At 34.3% G+C, this 22,225-nt stretch overlaps 1 protein-coding gene across 2 annotated transcripts; it reads left to right on the forward strand.

The window, feature by feature from the left end:
* The first annotated feature begins 567 nt into the window (after window positions 1-567).
* Window positions 568-19,170, forward strand: LOC113513246 (filamin A-interacting protein 1-like). 2 transcript variants are annotated; one of them, XM_031907281.2, is made up of 11 exons: window positions 568-736; window positions 6,031-6,102; window positions 6,361-6,432; window positions 6,824-6,895; window positions 8,312-8,557; window positions 8,641-8,676; window positions 13,954-14,052; window positions 14,488-14,619; window positions 16,916-17,080; window positions 18,076-18,213; window positions 18,930-19,170. In XM_031907281.2, the coding sequence occupies exons 1-11, from the start codon at window positions 734-736 to the stop codon at window positions 19,017-19,019; spliced, it is 1,125 nt and encodes a 374-aa protein (XP_031763141.2). In that variant the 5' UTR covers window positions 568-733; the 3' UTR covers window positions 19,020-19,170. The 2 variants fall into 2 exon arrangements, with proteins under 2 accessions (XP_031763141.2, XP_031763147.2); XM_031907287.2 differs by lacking the exon at window positions 8,641-8,676 and having other exon boundaries at window positions 570-736.
* The last annotated feature ends 3,055 nt before the right edge of the window (window positions 19,171-22,225 follow it).

Below are 22,225 nucleotides of genomic sequence, written 5' to 3' on the forward strand. Positions count from 1 at the left end.
TAGAATAGACCACATCTTCCTTTTCCATAGGTGTCGCAAGGGAACTTAAGCAGTGGACAGTTAACAGCTGATATGATAACGATACTGTCTATAGTAATGATTGCGGGCAAAGCCACAGGATATAGGACATTGGTTTTTATATATATATATATATATATATATATATATACTAGACTAGTGATCAGGATAGAATTTTTTAAAACAATAAATAGCTCAACTAAATTATTCTTTATTAATAGCGATTGATGGGCAGCAGCGTTCCTCTTAAAATGTCTCTAAAGCCTAACTGCGGTTACCAATTCCCCAAGGAGGAGGCTTGTTTAGCAGTGGACAGTTAAAGGTTGATATGATAATATTATGATATTATTAGTATATATTTAGAATAATAGCCCATCTGTGTATTACATTTCATTCATCAAATCCAGTTAGCCGTTAAGAGTGATTGATTAACAAACACTCTTATAAACTTTCACATAATTATAATGTCAGTGAGATTGAAAATTCAGCGGGAAAGTCGATTCATTTACGCGCTCCCAAATCTATTTTTAAAAACGTGTGCACTCCAGAAATAGATCATCAAGTTTCAAACAACGTTTCAGTAGTGTTCCTGGATGCTTGCTATTTGAATGTTTATTAATTTGTAATTTATTATTAATACATCCCTTTATTATTGATACAATCTAATTTTTTTTTCTTGTGAATTTAATATCTTTAAATACTAAGGAGTTTGAATATGGTAAGTGTTTCTTTTTTCCTATTGTTCTAATTTTATTAAAAAAAAAAAATCTAGTTTGTGTTGTGTCATTGTTGATAACATTCCACGTGTGTGAATTATTGAAAATAAATGGAGAATTAAGGAAATAAATGCTGTAGTTTTAGATTTTCTGATATAAACGGCGATGAAAATTTCATTATGAAATCTATTACGACGAGAATAATAGGTTTTGATAAAGGAATTTGGGTAAAAATGTATTATATACAATATTAGGACAAAATCTTATTGGGTTAGACAACTAAATACATACATTTAATTAGAGAAGTTGTCCGTAATTTTTAATAAATATGTATCTAATTAGACTAACTACAAGAAATACGTTGTAATTCTAATGTAACTGAAGAATAATGGATACTTACAGTCCCCTAATTACGAATTATATATGCCGGGTTTACGCAGCAGTGATTTTGATTGCTAGCTATTTGAATTTGCTGTTAATGTTCATGTCTATAGGCCGATTTTAAAGTCGCCAGTGAGTTGTCGATGGCCATAATTTTTACTAATGTTCAAGTCCATAAGATGATTTGGAAGTCGCTAGCGATTTGCCAGCGAGCAAATTCGCTGTCGCTTGGATCAGGTAAGGTATGAAAACATGTAATATGATAGTATAACGTGATAGAAACATTTTATTTTATATTTTTAATTTAGTACCAAGAACTGCTAGTTTTTTTTATGACAAATGATTCTATATATAATATTCACTATCTATAGTATTTAGACGTAATCAGTAGACGTAATTTATAGAATTTGTTAAGCACCTATAAAGAAAGTGTTAAGAGAAATGGGTTGATAAATAAAATGCTTAATATTGAAGTTGTCTTTAACTCGTCTTCATCGGTAGGAAAACATAAAGGCTATCATAACAGAAGACTATTAAAACATAAGACAATAGAAAATCAATATAAAAATATAAAAGATGATGGTCAGTAATATAAAAGGCGTATTATGTTGGCCAGTAATACGCCATAAGTGTAATTTCTGAAATATTTATGTACATGAAGTTATTTATCATAATTAATTCCTATTTCATCATCATCATATAAGACTAACTATCCTATGACTAATTGTCCACTGTTGAACATAGCCCTGCTTAATGGGTGATGGGGGGGGGGGGGGGGTGATTGTTATCGCAGACACCGCAGTTAGACTTTGGTGAATATTCAACACTAGTGTAATTATATTCTTGCCTCGTTTTTTTTTTATTGCATTGCTAGTTTGTTAATACAAAAATTACGTTATACTTACTTTGTCTATGCGTGTAACAAAGTGTGTTTAAAAAAAAAATCAAAACGGCGGGAAAGTGATGTTCGCTTAATATTACAGATTAAAGTAGAAATTAATTTTGTTTGCTTTATAACTTTGTTATAACACAGTGGCGTTTCGCATTGGGACAAAACAGCTGAAGCTTGCCCATTGGAATACATGAATTTCATTAGATGTAGTTCATTTGACCAATAAAATTTATGCATCGTCACGTCATGCGCCATAAACAAACTCTGAATGTGTAATTTCGGTGTTATTTGCAAGTAGGTAGATAGGTATTTAATTTTGTTAGCTGTTTGATTCCGTTTACTTTGTTTATTGATTCTAAAATTTGAAACTTGGATTTCTGTTTATTATTGATATGTCTAAACCTAAAGTAGTTCATACCCAATTGGCGTAGTTATATCAATTCCGAGTCTTTTAAGACAAATATGTTTCTTTAATATACATTGTTATTTCTTATTAATGAAATTTATTAGGTTATAACTCAAAATTGTTTTCCATAAAAAAATCTACATTATTGTTTTACAGTATTGGCGAGATCACTTATCTTGATTTAAAAACTAAATTATCAAACCGAATTTGATAAAGTTTCTATGAAACCAATCTGAAAGTACATTATATTTCAAATAAAAAAAAAAAAAAGATTTTCCAAATCGGTTTAAGAGTTAAGAGGCAACAATATAAAAAAAAAAAAACTACAACCAAATTGAAATCCTAAAACAAAAATATAGCTTATTTTGACTTCTTTCATATTAATTAGGAAATTTATGATCCCCCAAATAATTCCCCCCAAACTTCGTACACACCTCGGACCCCCCCCCTCCACTCACACAAATAGCACGCACATTCACCAAAAATAGAAATTATAAATATAACGTAAGACTACAGTTTCGTCATGTAAAATGATTTGCATTTCTGTAGTTCCTTTGTTTAAAAATATCAAGTATGGCTTCCGATTGTAAAGGCGGCGTAGCTGCACGTGACGCGCGCGACTGAACTATTTACTCCATTTCAATAGAACTTAATGAGAAGGAAGCCAAGTTTGTTTATCTTCAGATAACTCCATTTATGAACTCGGAAGTCTTCTTATTTCTTGGATACGGAAAAATACTTAGATCAATATTATAAATATATATTAATTTATTTCTGAAATGCTTTATTAAAAATCTACATTATACCAAGTATTGTATTATCTGTGATTATACTAAGACGCCGTGTGTGCTCCGGCATAGAATAGGCTACCCCTTTCTTTCCCGTGGGTGTCGTAAGAGACGAGTAAGGGAAGGCGAGGAATGGGCAGCAGGGTCCGTTTTAAAACATCTGTAAAAGCCTGACTGCGGTTGCCAACCCGCCTGCCAAGTGTGGCAACTACTGGCAAATCTCCCCTCATGGGGAAGGCTTACTACTATTAATTACTATTGTGATTTGTCACATATGATATCATAGTGAATAAAATCTATACATATAAATAAAATTGGAGTGTCTGTTTGTAATATTGAAATAACTATTTTTTACTACATGTATATGAATATATATACGGTACATACACCAAAATAATATTTCTTACAATTTTTGTCTGTCTGTTTGTTCTTACTAATCTCTGAAATGGCTAGACAGATTTTGACGGGACTTTTATTGGCAGGTAGCTGATGTAATAAGGAGTAACTTAGGCAACGTTTATTTTAGATTTTTTATTTTTATTTTAGAAAAATAAAATAATGTTGTAATGTCTAAGTACTGTCCAGTTTGGGGGGAATGGGATTGTTAGTAATGGAGACTAAGAATCCCATTGTTAGCAATATACCCAACCAGGTCGACCTCCTCGCGGTTCCCCCTGGAAACTATCATGGTTAATTCCTGATGAATTCATCATGATGGGCTAACTGGCCTGTTTTCATTCTCATCAATCACCCTTCACTGGTGCTCCGCCAGCGTGTCCCGTTAGCGCAGGCGGGGTTACCATTCCATTATCACCCATAAAAAAAAAGTATTGTCCAGTGCCGCGCGCAACTCACACGCATGCCACCACATTAAAGAATCGACTGTTAGGCGGAACGAAGTTCGCCGGGTCAGCCAGTTAATAATATTTTTACATAATACATACATACATACATATCTGTCACGTCTGTCTCCCATTACGGTAGGCAGAAACAATGGAACGCCAAATGCTTCGATTCAAACAAACCTCTTTCGCTTCTTCCACATTCATCAATCTTTTCATACACTTTACATAATAATGACTTAAATATACCAATAATTACTACGCCTAATAAAAGTGCGTGATTATAGTTAATAAAGATTTTTTTGCACGGAAACCTCGATAAACAAGATCAACTTACCAGTTGCACTTGACAATTCTTGTTCTCGTCACCCGTTTGTTGAATTTCCATGTTACTTGGCCGTGTCTGAATGGAATGTACAATATTGTTGTACTGTGTAAGCGACCCGCAAGGGCGACCGGGAACGAGGACGGAATAATTGTGTATTTGTATCACGAACAGGACGAATTCCCTCTAATGCCCGATTCATAAGAATATTTGACATGAAAAATGTTAACGTTCTGTTTATTAAAGTACCCACTTGAATGTTTTTACTAGTATTTGTATGCATATATATCAATTTCCTAAATTTTATTATTTATTTATTTTTATTTATTCTATATTGCACAATAAAACTTTGTACAAGTGACCAGCTTTATGCCACATGGCATTCTCTACTAGCTAACCGTATTTTTTTTAAATGGATGATAATGGAATGGTAACCCCACCCGCGCTATCGGTATACACCGGCGGGGCACCAGTGAAGGACGATAGGTGAGGATGAAGTAGGTCAGTTAGCCCATCGTGACGAATTCAACAAGAATTGTTCACGACGGTTTCCAGGGGGAACCACGTGGAGGTCGACCTAATAAGGTATATTGCTAGCAATGGGGCTGTCAAACTCCATTGCTAACAATCCTTTCCCCCCAGCTAACCGTTAGGTAAAATCAGATAGCGTATGAAGGGCAGATGTGGTGAAAAATATGTGACATAATTTTCACATATTTATATTTTATTATTATACCTAATGAAACTATATTTATATAAATATTTAAATAAACCATACCCTTTTATTCGTTAAAACTAAAACCATTTGCAAACCTATTTTAATTACGAGTATCTATTATCAACACTGTTTTGTCACTTTTATTCAAACTGAGAATTTAGAGGCAAAAGAGACAAAATACTTGATATTCACAACGATAGTCACTCTGTATTCATGACTAAATTAAAATGTTGATATACCTCCCCATTACATTATATTTATTTATAATTTATAATAATTTAAATACATTTTCCATTATTTATATTATATTATTATTCATATTGTTAATATCTTTACTCATTTAATAATTTAATTCTATTTTAATCACAAGGCATGCTGTGGTTGCCTAACATATAAACGTAAGAACAGTTAGATCTCTCTAATCTACCAGTGTATTGTATTAAAATGTTTAGCTGTATCTTATGTTGGTAATCCCATAAATAAATAGTTCAATAGCTAAAATAAGTTTATGATAGGTTTGATTTTTTTATATATAAGGGGGGTTAGCCTTGATGTTTTAACAAAGAAATAAAATACAAAAAAATTTGAAGCTTGCCATGTTACTGGCGGGGGATTAACCACGGTAGTTTCCAGGTGGAACCACAATCTGATAGGAGACGAGTATTTTTTCTAATGGATGATAATGAAATGGTAAACCCACCTGCGTTATTGGTATACACTGGCGGGGCATCAGTGAGGGATGATTGGTGAGGATGAAAAGGCTGGTCAGTTAGCCCATCGTGACTAATTCAACGATAAATACGTCACGATAGTTTTCAAGGGGAAACCGCGTAGAGGTCGACCCGTTAAGGACTAACCTTCCCATTACTAACAATCCCTTCCCCCCGGAGACGAGTATTAGGCACAGCATGTTTATTAGAATTTATAATGTTCTCGTTTTCCAGGCGGACTCGGCACAACCTCAGGTTTCAGGCGGTGGGGAAGGTACACCGGTTGTTAGCGGCGATGCTAAGCAGGTAGGTATCATTAGATTTAACTCTTTAATTAAATAATTTGGTTAAATATAAATAATCTGGGTGATAAATACATTATTATTAAAAGAAAGAAACTTTTTTCTACAGAAATATGCGACTACACCCACACAGGGGTTAAAAAAAATATTAAGAAATTATAACAACGAAATTTACACACAATATATATATATATATAAAATTAAAAAAAAAGAAAAAATAAAACAATTGCATAATTTATGTTACTTTTTCTTATTTTTCTAGGCGGATTCAGCACAGCCCCAGGTCTCGGGTGGTGGGGAAGGAGCCCCAGTTGTTAGTGGTGAGGCTAAGAAGGTAGATATTATTACGTTTGATTCTATAATTTTTTTTTATGCAACTTAAAATGGTGAATAAGCTGACGGCCCATCTGATTGAAAGTGGTAGCCGTCGCCTATAGACACGAGCAGTACCATGGACATAACAGAGTATGCTGTTTCACCCATGCGTTGCCATTCCTGAGGACTCAGGTGTTATTCTTCTGTAACCTGTGAATTCACTGCCATATCTCACCCTTCAAACCGAAATATAGTCATGCTGGTTCACGGTAGAAACACTAATGAGACAGAGGTGCCCAAGCAAACGACTTTTGTACAAAGTCTCCTTCTGGTATTAAATATTCTTGACATAGGTAAATGTAAACATCCAAATATATGTGGAATTCATGGTATGGGGTTTGTTTTTATAGGCGGATTTAGCACAACCGCAGGTCTCGGGCACCGGAGAAGCCGTACCAATTGTTAGCGGCGAGGCTAAACAGGTATACCTAAATTATTATAATAATAATAAATATATAAACATCTTTATATTATTTTTCCTGTGTGGTCCCGCCATAGAATAGGCCACCTCTTCCTTTCCTGTGGGTGTCGTAAGAGGCGACTAAGAGATGGCGAGGGATGAGCAGCAGCGTCCCTCTTAAAACATTAATAAAGTCTAATTGCGGTTGTCAATCCGCCTGCTAAGTGTGGCAACTACTGGTAAAACCCCCTAGGGGAGGTTTGGTCAGCAGTGGACAGTAAAAGCTGATATGACGATGACGATGAAATATTTTTATTTACTTTCACATTTAGCTATAATATTAATAGGATATTAATATTCTTATGATCTGAATAAAATACTAAATTTCTGGTAGATTTTTTTTCTTTTAATGGGTGATAATGAAATGGTGACACCACCCGCGCTATTGGTATATACCGGCGGGGCACCAATGAAGGATGATACGTGAGGATGAAGTAGGTCAGTTAGCCCATCGTGACGAATTCAACAAGAATTGTTCACGATGGTTTCCAGGGGGAACCGCGTGGAGGTCGACCTAACAGGGCATATTGCCAGCAATGAGGCTATCAAACTCCATTACTAACAATCCCTTTCCCCCCATTTCTGGTAGATTATGCCCTGGTTATTGTTTGTCATATACCACTTTGTTTTAGGTAGGTCATTTTCGATAGCTCGTTCAATTGTACAAACCGCTGTTAGAGTAAATTAATAAAAAGATGATTAGAAATTTTCTAGTCTCACAATAAAATAAGCGGATTAACTTAAATTACAATAATAGTAAATGTAAATAAAATAGTTACATGACAATTTTTCTGTCATGGTGTACCTAAGTACCTAGCCTGCGTGTTAGAATTTTTAAAATCAACGAAATATATTCGGTCCCAACGGAAATCATCGAAGTGTTTAATTTATGGCAATGGATTTAAGAGCGTTCACACCGAAACCTACCGTAGTGTGGCAACGTTAGAATTTTCTTCTTTAATTGGTTATTTAAAAAAAAAAAGTATTAATAATAGAAAATTTCATAAAGCTGTTACTGAAATTTTGAATTTTATAGCAAAGACTAGAAGTAAAGAATAGCTGTAAAACTTTTGATAAACTTATTCTATTCAATTATTGTTTTAGTCCACTATCACAGCACTTTTTTAATGGACAATGCAAAGTAGTCGACATACTTCAGTTGGTTTCAGTATGAACCGTCTTAATCAAGTTTTAATTCCTTTCCTTCTAGTTACATTCTAAACTTAAAGTCGAAATGCAATTGGTAACCCGCCTGCCAGGCGTGGTAACTACTAGCAAAGCCCGTCTTATGGGGGAGGTCTTTGTTCAGCAGTGGATAGGTAATGGTAGATAGAATAATAAATTAGCATTTCATATGCTAATATAAACATTTTTACAGCCTGATCAGCCTGTCGCAGAGGAGCAGAGCGAAGTGAAGAAAGTAGAACAAGTCGTAGAAGGAACAAAAACTGAGGCACCTCAACCGGAGCCTGTGAAACCGGAAGCTTTAGTGTCGGAACAAATAAAAAATGAAGAGCTTCCTCCAACACCAGCAGTTGAAGAGACGAATAAAGAAGAAGCTAAACCAGCTCAAGAGCCTGCCAATGAGGCGAAAGTAGAACAAAATGTGCCTCCCAAAGATATTGTAAGTATGAATATCAAATTCTGTTGAAATTTTCTTTTTATAATTTACGGTTTAGTTATTTATTATGGTTACTTGCTTTGTAGGCCATGCATTTTAACGAGCATGCAGCTCACCTGATGGTAAGTGACTACCGCCGCCCATGATCACCCACAACACCAGAGGCATTGCAGGTGTGCTGCCGGCTTTTTTAAAAAGGAATATGATCTTTTCTTGGACATTGGCTGTTTTTGATCTCGCTGATCTATCTAATAAAAATATATCTAATAAAAACAATTATTAACTAAAAAATGTTATTACGATATAGATGAATATTTAAATAATAAAAATTTGTAATAAAAAAATAACGCGTAATATATAGATATTACTGGTTTAGTTAAAAATACTAAAATTGATAACGATACTAATAAAAAGATATAAAAATATAAACAATTACATTAAATTGTATTCAATTAAAATAAAACATATGTAAATAAAAAAAAAATGTTAAAATCATTAACTTAATTTGGAATTTAATTATAATTTAATTACATCAATGAAATTAAAATTGAATTATTTAATTACTGAAATCTTTATGAAAATTTAAAGATCGACGCCCTCCTCGTTTCTAATTGCTGTGCCCGACAGGGTCTTCAATGTACTACATCAATTTTTAACATCTTTCATAATAATATTGTAGAATGCAAAGTTGTAGTTTTCACCAGAGGGAGACTTTGTACAAAAGTCGATTGCTTGGGTACCTCTGTCCCATTCGTGTTTCAACCGTAAAGCAGTTGTGTTTGCATGGCTGTGTTTCGGTTTGAAGGGTGGGATATGGCGTGAATTTACCGGGTACGGAGGAATAACACCTGAGTCCTCAGGAATGGCAACGCATGGCGAATATCATGGGCGAAACAGTATACTCTGTTATGTCCATGGTACTGCTCATGTCTATAGGCGACGGTTACCACTTTTCATCAGGTGGGCCGTCAGCTTGTTTGCCATTCTGAGTAGTATAAAAAAAAAAGGCAACAAATAAATTGGATTGAATCTCGGTCAGACAAAGTATCGTAAAAAACTAGCAATACTTAATATCCTTATAAATATTATAAATGTGAAAGTGAGTTTGTTTGTTACCTTATAACGTCTTAACGGCTTAACTAATGAAATTTGGTATACATGTACTATATGAGAGAGCGAGATACATTTTAAACCTATTAGAAAACATATTCCTGTCACGTGGACGAATTCGCGGGTAAAAGCTAGTATTTTAATAAATAAGTAGTAAGCATGAAAAGAGAAGAGAAATAACTGGACAAATATATATGTATTTTATGCTTCTGAGATTTTCACATCGTATTTTTATACCACTCAAATGGCAAACAAGCATACGGCCCGCCTGATGGTAAGCGGTTACCTTATCCTATGAACGCCTGCAATACCAGAGGTATTACGCGCGCGTTGCCGACCCTGAAGAAACCTTTTATTCTCTTCTGAAGAACTCCATGCTGTAGTCTTTTGGAAAAACCTCGAGTTTATTCCATAACTTGAGCGTTCGTATTTTTTTTTAATATTATTTTTTATTTGCTTCTATATTTTATTATACTTATTCTTGTACTGATTATTTGAGTGAATGATATTTTTGAATGTACAATATACAATATTAGACACGTACGGATCCTTTTCGCGTGATATAACACGAATACTGTGTTTAATGTAGCGTATGGCGGATGGTGTACTAAGCGGATACATAATCGTATTATAGGTATATGATAAAATGAACAAAATTTCAGTTAATTTTCCTCTCTTAGAATAAAAAGAAATAATAATAAAAAGACATATCTACATACATAATAATGTAATTAGAGTTTAAACTTCAAGATTGTAACATATATATACAACGTGAAATTTCACTGGTTGATTATCCGCAGCGAAAAGATTTGATCTCGATGGTACAATCGATTCGTAAACCCTTTTTTCCTAAAAGTCAAATAATAACAGATTTATAATTTTGAAAAATGAAACTCGAAATCTTTATCGAATGCTTTATCAATTTGATTTCACACGACACATCATCGGTACTTTGTGTTTATGAATGAAATACGCGTGTAGTAATACGTTACGTCTAATGAGTTACTAATTGTTTCTCACGCTTTCGAGTTGGACAATTATTTTTTTGATTATACGAAAAAAAAACATGTTACTTTTAAAATTTTACTTTTGGAATCGATAGTACTACTGAGACCAAATCTTTTCGCTGCGGATAATCAACCAGTTAAATTTCATGTTGTATATATATATATATATATATATATATATATATATATATATATATATATATATAGTAATTAAAAAAACAGGGTTTAAGCGTGAAAGGGTGAAAATTTGAAGTTGTATGTATTTTTCAACGTTAAATCACAATAAAATAAAAACAAATTGTCAAAAAAAATATTTAGGAGTGGGTCATCTTTATCATTGAGGGGTATGAAAAATAGATGTTGGCCGATTCTCAAACCTACCCAATATGCACACAAAATTTTATAAAAATCGGTAAAGCCGTTTCGGAGGAGTTTGGTAACAAACACCGCGACACGAGAATTTTATATATTAGATATATATATCACATTACGCCTATCAATCGGTAGGCTTAATGTGGACATGGAGGAGAATGGAAAGGATAAGCTGGATAGAAAAAGTCACGAATGAGGAAGTCTTGAGAAGGGTGAATGAGATAAGAATATTAAAAAAAAAATAGAGAGTAGAAGAGGCAAAATGCTAGGTTACCTTATACGACTTGATGATTTTTAAAAACCATAGTAGAAGGAAAAATAGATGGCAAAAGAGGAAGAGGAAGACCGAGGAATAACTCAACACATTGGATAGATAAAGGAGACACTGTTTTTTTTTATACAACTTAGAATGGCAAACAAGCTGACGGCTCACCTGATGGAAAGTGGTAACCGTCGCCTATAGACATGAGCAGTACCATGGACATAACAGAGTATACTGTTTCATCCATGATACCTCTCATGCATCGCCATTCCTGAGTCCTCTGATCTTATTCTTCTGTACCCTGTAAATTCACGCAATATCCCACCCTTTAAACCGAAACACAGCCATGCAAACACAACTGCTTTACGGTAGAAACACGAATGAGACAAAGGTGCCCAAGCAAACGACTTTTGTTCAAAGTCTCCTACTACTACTAGTCGAGGGGAAAGGGATTGTTAGTAATGGGGTCTAACTGACCTATTGCCAGCAATACACCTTATCAGATTGACCTCCACGCGGTTCCCCCTGGAAATCATAGTGATTAATTCTAGCGGAATTAGTCACGATGAGCTAACTGACCTGCTTGCATCATCACATATCCCTCACTGGTGCCCCGCCAGCATATACCGATAGCGCAAGCGGGGTTATCATTCCATTATCACCCAGAAAAAAAGTACTTTTAGTCTAGTTGGGGCAAAGGTTTATTACAATTAGTTCTTACAGGCCACTAGAGGCCTGCAGACTCCAAAATATAAATCTCGATGTGATACGAACGTTTAGGTAACCAACTCCTTGTGGCGTGTTATTACGACTCCATAGGGAGTGCGCGGCGCGACCGCTGGAGCATGATAACGATGTCTTTAGCAGTCATTCCCGACATCATTCCGGTTAATGATCTGCGAAATTTTCGCTGTTCCACAGGGATTCTGTGTGATGTTATTTTTTGTTTAATGTAAAATATGTCCTACCGCGTTGGAAAGACGAGTATGTTTTGTTTAATACTTTAACATATTGCTTGTTTTTATTTTGGCAATTAAAATATTTTATGAGACATGGCAGGGAAATTACAAAGTACGGAGGCATTACTATAGTCTTCAGGAATGGTAACATATGATCGGTATTATATTATCCCTTATAGACCTGAACGATACGGGCGTGAATTGTAACTTTAAAAAATTCTAAAAACGCGCGCAATTCATTTTTACGCGCGAAGCTGAAATAACATGATAGTGAGATTCTAAACCAGCCAATAAGAAATCATTTTAGCGGTTAGGTGGTGTAGTAGTCTCGTGCGTGCCGGCAAGATGGCTTGGCTCCAAAACACGAAAATATATTTAATCTTAAAGAAAAAAAATCTTGGGACTGAAAGGGATATGTGGTGTCCATGATGCTGTTGACCTCTATAGGCGACGGTTATCACTATTCATCGGGTGGGCCGTCAGATTGTTTGCCATTCTAAGACTAAAATAAATGTGTTCGTGAAGTACCTACTTTTTCACCGAGAACAGAGGAGTGAAAATAGTCTCCTCGGCTACTTTCCTTTGTAATTGTCACTATTGATCGACTGACCTGTCTTTACCCTTATCTATCTTTCCTCATTGGTACCCTGCTAACGTATTTTTTTATGTATACAATACCTTTGCCAATTTTGTTTAATCTTTTTTAATAAAAAATCAGGAGTAAATCCTGTAGTAGACCCATTTTCTTGTGATTCGAAACTTAAATTTATTTATTATTTCTCAAGAATTCATATAAGACAACGCGAGGAACAAAATAATAAACACGAGTCTAAGAGAAAAAGAAAACTCAAAATAAAGTCCTATGCTGTGTTATGGTAGGTGGAAAAGATTAGGAGTTGTCAAATATCGACCTTTACATGCTGAGGGGAGACGTGTTTTAAAAGTGGGACGTAATTATAATTATGACAGTAAAAGTGCCCTAATATCGCACCGATCGCTGGCTTCCCAAACTAGGATATGAGGAACCTGTGTTATGAGGAACCAAGAACATCTAGAGGTATAACTCAGTACATCGAGACCCAAGACAATTCAGCAAATTCTTTTTTTTTACATTGGCCCAATCAATGGGTAACCCTATTTAAATAAATTTTAATAGATTGTTATTGGAATTGAGACGTTTTGCACTCTCGTATTGTAACACTAACGACATAATGGTTCCATATTATTCTAATAGATGTATACTAGTGTAAATTGCCAATACAATATTTTGCAATAAGATCCCAATTTTATATAATTCTTAATTGTTGTTTTATGAGTATAGTATAAAATTATCATTGGAATTAGTTTAGTTTGATATCGATATTGGATTCCAGAGTAGGTCTGCATTTATGCAAAGGGGGGGGGGGGGGTGAAGGGATTGTTAATAATACGGACTAGCAGTCCCATTGCTAGCAAGTCCCTGTCTGGTCCACCTCCATTCCTTCCATCTGGAAACCATCGTGCCGAATTCCATGTGTATTCATCACGATGGGTTAACTAAACTGTAACTGTAACTGCCCCGCCAGCATATACCGTTAGCACAGGCGGGGTTGCCATTCCATTATCATTTATAAAAAGAACATAGTCGAGACTTAAATAAGCTTATTAAATATACTTAGCCGCTTACTGATAATCTGTCTTCATCTACAGAACTGGCAACAGAGAGAATTGGAACTTTTGAAAAAGATAGACGAGTTGGAAAAAGTAAAGAATCAAAGGAGCGAAGACGGCCTGAAACTTGAATTAAAGGTTTGTGCATTATTTTTTTTAATCTTTTTTCGCTAATACCAGTAAAGTGCATTATAGTCCCTAAGTATAAGATATAGTCCTAAACTCCATATTCCCAATAGTACTGCGTTAAAATTAACTACTAAATAAAGTCCATCTCTTAAAACCATAAATAGTATTACGAGAAAGTTTGGAGGGAAGGTGTTATTAAAAATAGGGATTGGTAGCCTCACTCTATTAGGTTGAGCTCCACGTAGTTCCTTTTACAATCGTGAATATTTTTTGATGAATTCAAGTCACGATTGGACAACTGACTTGCTTTCATCATCACTTATTATTTACTGGTATCCCGTCAGCGTATGACGAGTGTGCAGATAATGTTATCATTTCATTATAATATATGAAATAAAAATATTGCAGAAATTTCAATAAATCAATTAAATGGGAATACTTTAGGTCCGTGAAGAAGAAATCGACCTTCTAAAGGCAAGGGTTAGGAACCTGGAGACGGAACTGCAGGCAGCACTGTCGAAGCCCAGTGGGAAGAATCATGAGATGATAGAAAACATCAAGCAGCAACACGAAGAGGTAAGGATCAAAGATTTTTAAAGAGTTTATCTTAATAGGAGATTTTTATTAATAAATCAACCATATGCTGGACATAGGCTTCTCCCATAAGGGTATTTTGTAGTTGCCATGCTTGGCAGGCTGGTTGGCATTCGTAGTTAGGCTTTGTTGACGTTTTAAGAGGTACGCTGCTGCCCATCTTTCGAACATTAGCTTCTCTTAGTTGCCTTTTACGACACTCAAACCGTCTAACTTCTGACAAAAGAGGGTATGCCCCATTTTATGCCAGAATCACACGGCAAAACTATAGGGATTTGCCATCATCCAATGTATTGTTTATCTATGACGTTTATTATCTGCAGGGAATTGTTAATAATTTTGATCAGATAGACTATTGGCTTTATTGTAATTTTAAAGGAATCATCATTATCATCTCAGTATTTAACTGTCCATTGCTACACATAGGCTCTTCTATAGACTGCTACTAGGAATAATCTCCAGTCATCTGCATCAACTGACTTCCTGCAATAAGAAAACTTTCAATATTACTTAACTAAAACTGAACCGTTAATAATACTCTCTGATTGGCAGAGAATATTATAAGGTCCTATCTTTATCATCGTCATCAGCATCATCACAACTCATCTATTGTTCAGTGCTGAACGTAGATCTTCCTCATATTATGCCACAAGTTCGATCTTGTCATAGATTCAATTATGTCCTATACGTATTAGTTTTTATAACATACCTTAGTCCTCAGGAATTGCAACATTATTCATGTCTATAGGCGATGGTTCCTACTTCCCATTAGATTTGTAGTCAGTCTTCTCTTATTTAAGCATAAAAATGTACCTATTTGACTAAAGACTATGTATAACGATATTGTAAAAACCAAGCCTGAACTTGATATTCATAACGATAGTCACTCTGTGTTCATGGCTAAATTAAAATGTTGAAATAATTACATTACAATTTCTATTATTTATATTATATTATTATTTGTATTGATTACTTATTTAATGACATTTAATAATTTAATTATATTTTAATGTTTATCAAACACAAGGCATGCTGTGGTTGCCTATAAATGTAAGAACAGTTAGATCTAATCTACCAGTGTATTGTATTGAAATGTTTAGCTGTATTTTATGTTGGTAATCCTATAAATAAATAAAGGAATACAGTTTTGGAATTGTACCGAAAGTTCTTCATATTCCAAATGTCAGAAGTTACACGGGAATCAGAAAATTACTAAGGTAATAAAATGAAGCCTTTACAACACGGTCCCTTACGAGTTGCGAAGTTTTCGGAATATTGATAGGGCTTCCATGGAGTTCACAACTAAGATAATAAAAGCTAACAAAATAGATAAATTAGTGCCTTGAAAAGTTAGAAATTACGCCCTCAGACAATTGTGGCAAGTTTTTATGATCAGCCGAAGATTACCATGGGGGCGACCATAAAACTAAATAAATTGCTTTATAAACATTATTTAAAAATGTGTTCGGTAGTTGTTTGGTATATTAACAATCTATATAAATTTAAATTTAGTTTCACTCGTATGAATTTTGGATGGTTGTTCGTGTGACAGCACCTTGTTCTTCTTGATTGCTTCTGGTGATGGAATTCGAGGTAACTATTGAGTTTAGAATCCTTACTGATATTACTAAACATGAAAGTGAGTTTGTTTGTTACTTTGTAGCGCTTTAACAGCTTATTTAATTGCTATGATTTTTAGTTTTACATACTATAGAGGATAAAGAAGGATATAAGCTATTTTTTGTCCCCGTCAGCAAACATATCCAATAGGGATACGAAGAACGGCGCGGATGAAGTCGCGGGTAAAAGCTAGTATTTATTATTTATTTATAGTATTAATTATAATAATTACTTATTCATTTATCAATTAAATTCTTTCAAAAAGTTATTTCTTGATGGATGCATGTTAGTGTCACCATTTTCATGTTAGATGGGGCATGCATGGTTTCTGGTTTAAAGCGTTGAAGCAGCTGGGAGATTTTGATACTCGTAATGTGCTTTGTTACCAACTACTATCCACAGTCTATGAAATGAGGCAGGCAGGTTGGCAACTGTAGTTAGGCTTTGATGATAAAAAGTTCCTCCCATCCCTTGACCATTAAGTAGACAGGTTTTCAAATTTATTTTAATGTGTTTGGATTTAAAATTGTAGAAAGATAGACAACCAAAAATATAGATAGGTCGATAAATTTTAACGTTTAGATGTTGAGAGCGGAAGTAAATTATATCAGCGATTTGGAGTACGTTAATTTTTTAAAAATACACTTGTAATTCCCAGCTGCTGAGCAAAGCTCGCGGCATGATATTCGACAAGACGAAGATGGTGAAGAATCAGGAGCTGCAGATCGAAGCCCTCACCACCCAGGTGCAGTCGCTGAAGGACATCAATCTGATCACCAAGGACCTGCTCGAGATCAGAAACTCCGAAGTCAAGGCTATGGAGGTATGGAACGAGTTTTTTTTTAATTACAAATTATCAATATTTGCGATGTGGAATATGGGATGGCATGTGTTAAAGTCGAAAGAGCAAAGCGGGAAGAGTAAATAATCATCAAAGAGTAAATAATTGCCATTCTAAGTAGCATAAAAAAATATCTAGCTAATAAATAGCATTCACAAAACTGAATAAATTTCTCTACGGGAGATGGATTGGAGGTGACAATTTTAGATGCGGATTTGAAAAAGTGCTGACTTTTTTGGGGAATTCGAGCGTTCTTTATGCAATTTATCCAAGGAGCAGTCCTTCGATGCGCATATATTTTTTTGTTGTGCTGTCTTCGTCAATTTTGCGTGTCGTATTCACACTTCAAGATCACTAAGCTCTCTTTGAACGGTTACGATATTTTGACACGTGATTTCGCGAAATATTTTATATTTACGGGAACTCTCATCATTCGTTGGTTTGTTTTATTTGTTCTAAAATAAGAACGGTGAGAATAGAATAGAGTAGAAATAATCTTTATAAGTTTTTTTATGATTGTACTGTTGTGTTCGGGAGATTGTTATCTGCTGAGAAGAACTCGCAAGGAACTTAAAAGTTACTATTTTGAAATTATTATGTACAAGATAATAATAAAATTGACTGATGTCAATCATCATCGTCATCATCATATCAGTCTTTAACTGCTCACTGCTGAACATAAGCTTCACTCTTGGTGGGTTTTAGTTGTCAAGCTTGGCAGGCAGTTTGGCAACCGTAGTCAGGCTTTGGAGATATTTTAAGATATTTCCAAAGCCTGCTGCCGCTGCACATCCCTCGCTCTTTCTTAGTCACCTCTTACGACACCCACTCGAAAGGAAGGGGGTGGCCTATTCTATGCCGGGATCACACATATAGGATATTTTATACGGGCAAAGCCGCGGGAAATGGCTTGTACTAAATATGTTATATGGAAAAAACTTAGGATTATTTGATCTTATGGATTATGTGACAAATAGGATCGGCTGCAAGCTATGGAGGCGCGGTTTAAGGCGGAGAAGGACAAATACGGGCTGGTGCTGCAACGTGCGCAGACCAGCACCAATATCAACGTCGACCTCCGCAAGGAGTACGAGACGCAGCTCGGCATATTCAAGGTAACGATTTGTTCGGAAGGCTTACAAACCTCGTCTGCTTAGGTACTTCTTTTTATACCATTGTGGTGGCAAACAAGCATACGACTCACCTGATGCTAAGCGATTCCCGTAGCCTATGAACATCTGCGATACCAGGGGTATTACGCGCAACGCGCGCGTAATACCCCTGAAGAAACCTATTTACCCGCTTTTTGAAGAACCTCATGTTGTAGTCTCTTGGGAAAAAATCTTCTGTTCCACTTGCGTTTTTGCTTTTTTCTTAATGAGCGAGAATTAAATGGTAATCCCGCCTGCGCTATCTGTGTACGCTGATGGGGCACCAGAGATATGAGAAATGATAGGTGAGAATGAAAGCAAGTCCGTTAGTCCATCGGAACGAATTCCATAAGAATTAATCTGGAAAATGGACTAAACTGAGAGTTTATATAATTAAAACATGATAATTAAATATTAATTATTTTAACCAACTTCAAAAAAGAAGGTCCCCAATTCGGTTGTGTTTTTTTTATGTTTGTTATCTTATAAATTCATCAATTGTAAACCGATTTAGAAAATACTTTTTTTTGTCTGAAAGAATATACTTATAAATACCGATAGATTTTTTTTTAAAATCGCTTCATTAGTTTAGTTTAGAAATCAAAATAACTGGTATTACCAAAATTAAGGTTGGTTTTATTTGTGGAACCAAATTTTAAATCATGTTTTGATTTAAACAGGAGCTGAGGGAAAAGTATGAGCAAAGGGTCCAAGCATTAGTGGCAGAAAACACAAGGCTCAAAGAGTCTGTGAGAGGCGGCACATCCTAAAAGGAAATTATATATTTATATATATAAAGACTGTTTCGGAATTTGGCCGATACATTTATATTTTGTACAATTTTAAATATTTTGGTAGTGTACATTATTTGCGTTTGTGATGTACGAAATATTTTAATCTTAATAAAAAGTTAATACTGAATTGTGTTTTTCTATTTATATTTTGCCTGCACATTCGTAAAATTTGATTTTGAACCAGTAAAATAGATTAGATAACTCTAGATGGCGTATCTAGGTGAGACATATTTATGTGAAAAGGAATATAACTGAGAAAACTGCATCCAATTTGATACAGTCGTTTATGCGTAATACCACAACAAAGTTATAGATAGACAATAATAAAATAAAATACAAATGATTGTTTATGAATAAATAAAATTAAAAAAAAATGATTCTTAGTTATTTTGGTTTTTACTGCTTTTATTGGTTTTTATCTCACGTATTTTTTTTTATAAATATTTCCTATATATACTAATATATAGTACATTTAAATTATATATAGTCTCCATAGAAATGCTTCGAGAAAAACGGGTCAACTTTTTCATACAATTTTGCGTGATAAATAGTTATGAGTGGTTCCTTTATAATTTCTATATTTATTTTGGATTATAATTTCTACATATTTTTGATGCTTAAATACTCATTTTATTTATTAAATAATACATCAAGATACGTTTTATGCGTAAGTATATAGAACACTGACAAAAAAAAAAACAACGAGTCGGCTAATTTGACAATTAGCTGACAAAAAGTTGACCCGTTTTTGGAGCTCGATGCTCTATTTATATAATCTAAAACATTTACATATATAATTATTATGGAATTATATTCCTATAAAATTTTTCTTTAAGAATTAATTAAATGTTAAATGTCCGACGAATTGTTATTTACCTTTAAACCGCCATTTTGTTTACGCGTCCGCCATTTTGCGAGCGCACGTCACGGTGAACCTGTTATTTATTGCTTGATACGGTGTTCCGTTTGCGTTTCCGTTATAACGCAACCGTATTGTCCAACGTACCTATTAATTTCCCTCTGTACCAATGATTCATAGAGAAAAATGAAACATCGTTTTTAATCGGACATTCGTGTAGAAATGTGTAATATTTCATACAGACACATGAGTTATATTGTTCTGATAATGTTATGAAAAATGGATTAGTAGATATGAAAATGTCTCGACAATTGTTTTTGTTTATTTCGCAACTTTTTGATAGTAAAGTTCATTATTTTTATCACACTTTATCGACAATAATTTGCAGCACTCGCAGTTGCCTTTATTAAGATAATTTTAATAAAACCTCGTCTATATTTGCCAACCAAGTCGACTGCGAATATTCACAACAATATCAGGTTTTTTTTATACAACTTAGAATGGCAAACAAGCTGACGGCCCACCTGATGGAAAGTGGTAACCGTCGCCTATAGACATGAGCAGTACCATGGACATAACAGAGTATACTGTTATACCCATGATATCCCCCATGCGTTGCCATTCCTGAGGACTCAGGTGTTATTCCTCTGTATCCTGTAAATTTACGTCATATTCCACCCTTCAAACCGAAACACAGCCATGCAAACACAACTGCTTTACGATTGAAACACGAATGGGACAGAGGTACCCAAGCAATCAACTTTTGTACAAAGTTTCCCTCTGGTAAAAAAGGTTGTATTGGAATTTATAATTTAAATCACAAATAAGGAGTAAATAAAAAATAAAAATAAGGAGAGGATAAAAGCAAGTCAGTTGGCACATAATAACGATAAAGGATTAATCGAGATGACTTCCAGGGGGACTCGCGTGGAGGTCGACCTGATAGGGAATATTGTTACCAATGGGGCTGTTAGGTCTCCAATACTAACAATCCCTTTCACCCCTTGCTATATTATTGATGGCATAGGGATATTACTATCAATTTGCACATCCAATCAGTCCAATCTCTTGGCTCATTGTGTGAATAGTACCTATTCTGGCTATTTCTAAATCACGTTCCAATTTTAAAGGGGACTTATGTGAGAGTATTGGACCAGCAGATTGCTAGCGGAATTGAGTAAATTTGCATATGCAAAAGGCAGACTCGGCTGCAGCCTTTGTGTACAACCTTAAAAAAGAAAATGAGTAAAATGTATTAGTCTTTTAGCTAAGTTACAATATAGATTGTAGCCAAAAATAGTACTTAGCGGATTTTTAATGAGATTTACCTTTGTGATTCACAAATTTAATTAGTTACATTTTGGGGGAAGGGATTTTTAGTAATGGGTGGGTACCACCACTTGGAAACTATCGTGGTTAATGCTAGTTGAATTCGTCAGGACGGGCTAACTGACCTATTTTCATATCTGTTATCTCCTACTGGTGCCCCGCCAATGTTTACCGATAGCGCAGGCGGGGTTACCATATCATATCTATTAAAAAAATGGTATATTTTAAAATACTACACTTACATTACAACTTAGTATCGCTATTATTTTTTTTAAGTATCCATTAAAAAAAACACGATATGAATAAGTTTGTACTTATATTTTACTTGTATTTTTTAACCACCCAATAGCATTTTCTTTTGATTATATTGTATATCAATGTTCAATAAATATCACTACACATAATAAAACAAAGCCACTTGCTGTCTGTCTGTCCCTATGTATGTTTAGATTTTTAAAACTACGCAACGGATTTTAATGCAGTCTTTTTTAAATAGATAGTGTGATTCAAGAGGAATGTTTATATGTATAATACATGCATAATATAGTAGAGGAACACTGATAAATTTAGAGGTTTCTAATGTGATGTGATGTATATATCTATATGTAAATATTACCAGTGCCTAGTATGTATATATATGAATTATATATATTTGTAAAAACGCACCCATATATATTTGAAATTAACTGTAACGTATCTATAACTATCGTAGAAGATTCCCAGTAGTGACAGCTGTTATCCAATGGCAATACGGGTATACAATAAGTTACCTTCAGAAATAAAGGATCTTCCGATAGAGAGGTTTAAATCAAAGTTATTTCACTTTCTCTTAGAAAAATGCTATTATACATTTATTGAATATTTAAATGACAAAAAATGTAATAAAAGATGTAATGTATTAAAAATTACTTAAAATATAAACCATAATTTTATATGATAATTTGACATAAGGAATATTGAAATTTGGAAAATGTTTGCACTTTATAATTGTCAT

The sequence above is a fragment of the Galleria mellonella genome, unplaced genomic scaffold (genome assembly GCF_026898425.1).
Source record: "Galleria mellonella isolate WM207_F2 unplaced genomic scaffold, CSIRO_AGI_GalMel_v1 utg44, whole genome shotgun sequence".
NCBI lineage: Eukaryota > Metazoa > Arthropoda > Insecta > Lepidoptera > Pyralidae > Galleria > Galleria mellonella.

Bases quoted from the DNA above. Each gene is read 5' to 3' on its own strand.
- LOC113513246 (XM_031907281.2), top strand. The intron at 6,896-8,311 runs GTATACCTAAAT...ACATTTTTACAG, and splicing joins TTAGCGGCGAGGCTAAACAG to CCTGATCAGCCTGTCGCAGA. The intron at 8,677-13,953 runs GTAAGTGACTAC...CTTCATCTACAG, and splicing joins AGCATGCAGCTCACCTGATG to AACTGGCAACAGAGAGAATT.